Source organism: Orbicella franksi, chromosome 15 (assembly GCF_964199315.1).
Source record: "Orbicella franksi chromosome 15, jaOrbFran1.1, whole genome shotgun sequence".
NCBI lineage: Eukaryota > Metazoa > Cnidaria > Anthozoa > Scleractinia > Merulinidae > Orbicella > Orbicella franksi.
In genome coordinates this window covers 13,459,279-13,462,246 of record NC_138159.1, presented here as the reverse complement: position 1 = coordinate 13,462,246, position 2,968 = coordinate 13,459,279, and the positions used below count along the sequence as shown (strand labels likewise).

General features: G+C 38.7%; 1 protein-coding gene across 1 annotated transcript; it reads left to right on the top strand.

Annotated features, from left to right (window-relative positions):
• Nucleotides 1–444: 444 nt before the first annotated feature.
• LOC145469976 (uncharacterized) lies at nucleotides 445–2,750 on the top strand. The gene is made up of 3 exons (XM_081453805.1): nucleotides 445–876; nucleotides 972–1,064; nucleotides 1,802–2,750. Exons 1-3 carry the CDS (start codon nucleotides 664–666, stop codon nucleotides 2,738–2,740), a joined length of 1,245 nt encoding a protein of 414 aa, XP_081309931.1. The 5' UTR covers nucleotides 445–663; the 3' UTR covers nucleotides 2,741–2,750.
• Nucleotides 2,751–2,968: the final 218 nt, after the last annotated feature.

The following is a 2,968-nucleotide window of genomic DNA, read 5'->3' as shown; positions in this document are numbered from 1 at the left end:
GGCGATTCAGTGGATGTATTTCAAAAGAATTCAACAATGCGGCTTAATTATTGTCCCTTAAGTGCGTATCCTTTTGTTCTTTGAAGCGTGGTGATTGCGAAAAAAATGTCACCTCGTGTTTTCATCTCTTTCCACCGAAAAACGTTTCGCTCATAAGCGGCAAAGGTAATATCGGTTTATTATTGATATGCATTTTACAAGCTTGAAAATGAGCGTTTAAACGAAATTTTTGGTTCCGTATTACCGGAGAACCGCTTTGTTTTGCAAATTACAACGCAATTTGTCGCCGGCAGTGAGAACCGCGGCGGCGCGTCTTCGGTCACGTCTGAATGAATTTGCTCTCGTTTGCGAGATGGAAGTCGATTAAAAAATTATTTGAAGTGATTTGTTACCAACCGATCGCTAAGCTTTTCGTTGGACTAGTTTATTTAAGGTTAACAATCAGATACTATTAAACTACAAAGAAATACATAAGAGTTTGTTTGAATTTGATTGACCGTGCGCTTGTCAAAACAACAGACGATATATATTGTTATGCAAATACACGCCATTACGCGGGCTTATAAATAACTGAGTCATACGCGTGGCTACTCACTTATTCTCATCACTGTAAACACACTTGATCGTCACGTTAACTAGTTTATTAGCTGTGAGCCGTGATACATGATGGAGTTTGCCGTTGGTGCTTCTGTTGAAGCTGTCGATCAGCTCGGTATTTGGGCCAAAGCCAAAGTTATTTCAGCATCCGAAAATTCGGTTGTTGTGACTTTTCCTCCATGGAGATCGGAGTGGGACCGCGAGATAAGTGACCTTTCCGAAATCAGAAAGGAAACGATCGAAGAAACGCTGATCCCGCGCCGTCTTGCACAAAAAAAGGTAAGAAGTTATTCAATGTTAATTTTGAGTTTTTTCATTTCCTTTTCCTTTTTGACGCTTATAAGTATCTCACGCAAGTCACTTTTTGCCATCAGAACCCGAATCTCAAGAAATTGTTCCACGGGGACGTTGTTTACTTGAATGGCAAAGCAGCAAATGTTCTCCAGTCAGATCCTATCAGGAAATCGGTGAGTTTCAACTCTCTGTAGCAGCAGATTTATTGTTTACATAACTTTACATCGAGTGTCAGTGGTCATGATCATACTACTAATTCTCCTTACCAGTCTCTATACAACTCTTATACTGAAAAGTAGTTTGGAGTGTTCGTAACCGATTTAAGGCAAACATTTGAATCATTGATGTTTACAAGTGTCCCCATTTAGTGGTTGTATTGCTGCTTTCATCTTGTCATCTAATGATACTGCTAGAAAAGTTAACCCTCGTCACTTACTTCTTGGCTTGTGTCTGACATTTTGTAGACTGCAAACTAAGAGAATTTATCATGTTACCATTACCATTATTGAAAGCGTACCGTAAACAGGCTAAATGAAGTGTTATTCAGGCTAACCAGAGTGAATAGTAGGCTAACTGAAGTGCATAGTAAGTTTAACCAGAGTGAAAAGTCTGCAGTCTGCATTCTGAAAATGTCAGACACTGTTTTTTGGCTAAGAAAAAATTAAAATAACCACAATACACTAATTGGCTTCAGAAGATGTTTTTTCTTTTGAGTGCCTTACTTTGCATAAAGTTTCTCAGGGCGAAGTACATTTAATTCATTATCTTTTGGAATCCTTTAACTTCTCTCATCTCTTAAATTGATTGTAATTCAAGGAATTTTTCTAGGTCTACATGTTTACTGTGTGGCCATCCAATTTTTGTGCCTGTAGTCTGAAGCCTGAAATTAATACCAAGCTTTTTATTTAAGGTAACTTTGCAACTGGTTGACAGCAAAGAAAGACAGACTGTCAAAGTTTGGGAGGTGGAAGAAGCCATTGCTCAGGAACAAGTTGAGCAGACAAGGAAGAGGCAGAGAAGAACGGTGATTACAGATCAAGGGTTGACATCAAGTTCTGAAGTTGCAGTCACCGAGATTCCATATCAGGATCAGGTTACCATGGCAGTACCTAGTAGCAGCAGTTTACACTTTTATTTCTTTATTGGGTCAAATGGCACCATTTTGAGGATTGGATCCTTGTATTCTCTTGATTTTTGTAAGGGTTCAGTTTTTATTTGTACATCCATTTCAAGAAATAAGGATCTTTTTAAGTTTAAGTTTTTGCTGTGTTCCGTAGTGGACAAAAAAGTTGAAAGTATTGATAGGGGTGTATCTTGTACAGGGAACAATGTAGCGCATGTTTCGTGTCAATCTGATGTCATTATTGGGTCAAAGGGAAAGGGTTTGGTTGACAAAGTTATTTGCGAGGGCTGGGACAGGGTTTTGTTTTGTCAAGTTAAAAATGCTGCAAATTTTTCTTACCTGTTGGACCTCAGAAAGAGTTGCTTGGCCAATCAAATACGTCAAGGTGTCTACTCGGGTATTTCACGCACTGCCACTCGTCCTGCGCAGCCTATTCACCTTGGCATATTTGATCCAATGCATGACTCTAAGATCTTGGGTCTAACAGGTGAGAACCATTTCCAAGTTTCATATTCAGGGAGGGATCTTGCAAAGTTAGATTCATTTTTGGGGGCTAATTGGGATGTTAAAATCCTGGAACCAGGAAATCCCTGTTCCCACTTTAAGTATGTTTGCAGAGTAAAATTTTTTGTTCACAGGCCCTCAATGAGCTTACGTTTAAATTTTGTTTATTCAGAGTCTAATTACCCATTTACAGTTGCTTATCGGAGTACTTGTAGTTATTAGAGCTAAGCTTTGTTTAACAATATAAGATACAGTGGAATCCCCTTATTGAACACTTGAGTTTTTGGAGCTTCTGATAAATCAAAGCAAAAGCAGTTCCCTTTCACACAGTCAGACACCGCAACATTACCACCAATTTCTCAAATTTACACCCAATATATTCCCCTCTGAGGCTAAAAATATCTGGATTCCACTGTAAGTTTGTAATGTATCTTCTGAATTCCACTGTAA

Bases quoted from the DNA above. Each gene is read 5' to 3' on its own strand.
- LOC145469976 (XM_081453805.1), top strand. From the start codon at position 664: ATGATGGAGTTTGCCGTTGGTGCTTCTGTTGAAGCTGTCGATCAGCTC. The intron at 877-971 runs GTAAGAAGTTAT...TTTTGCCATCAG, and splicing joins GCCGTCTTGCACAAAAAAAG to AACCCGAATCTCAAGAAATT. The intron at 1,065-1,801 runs GTGAGTTTCAAC...TTTTTATTTAAG, and splicing joins CAGATCCTATCAGGAAATCG to GTAACTTTGCAACTGGTTGA.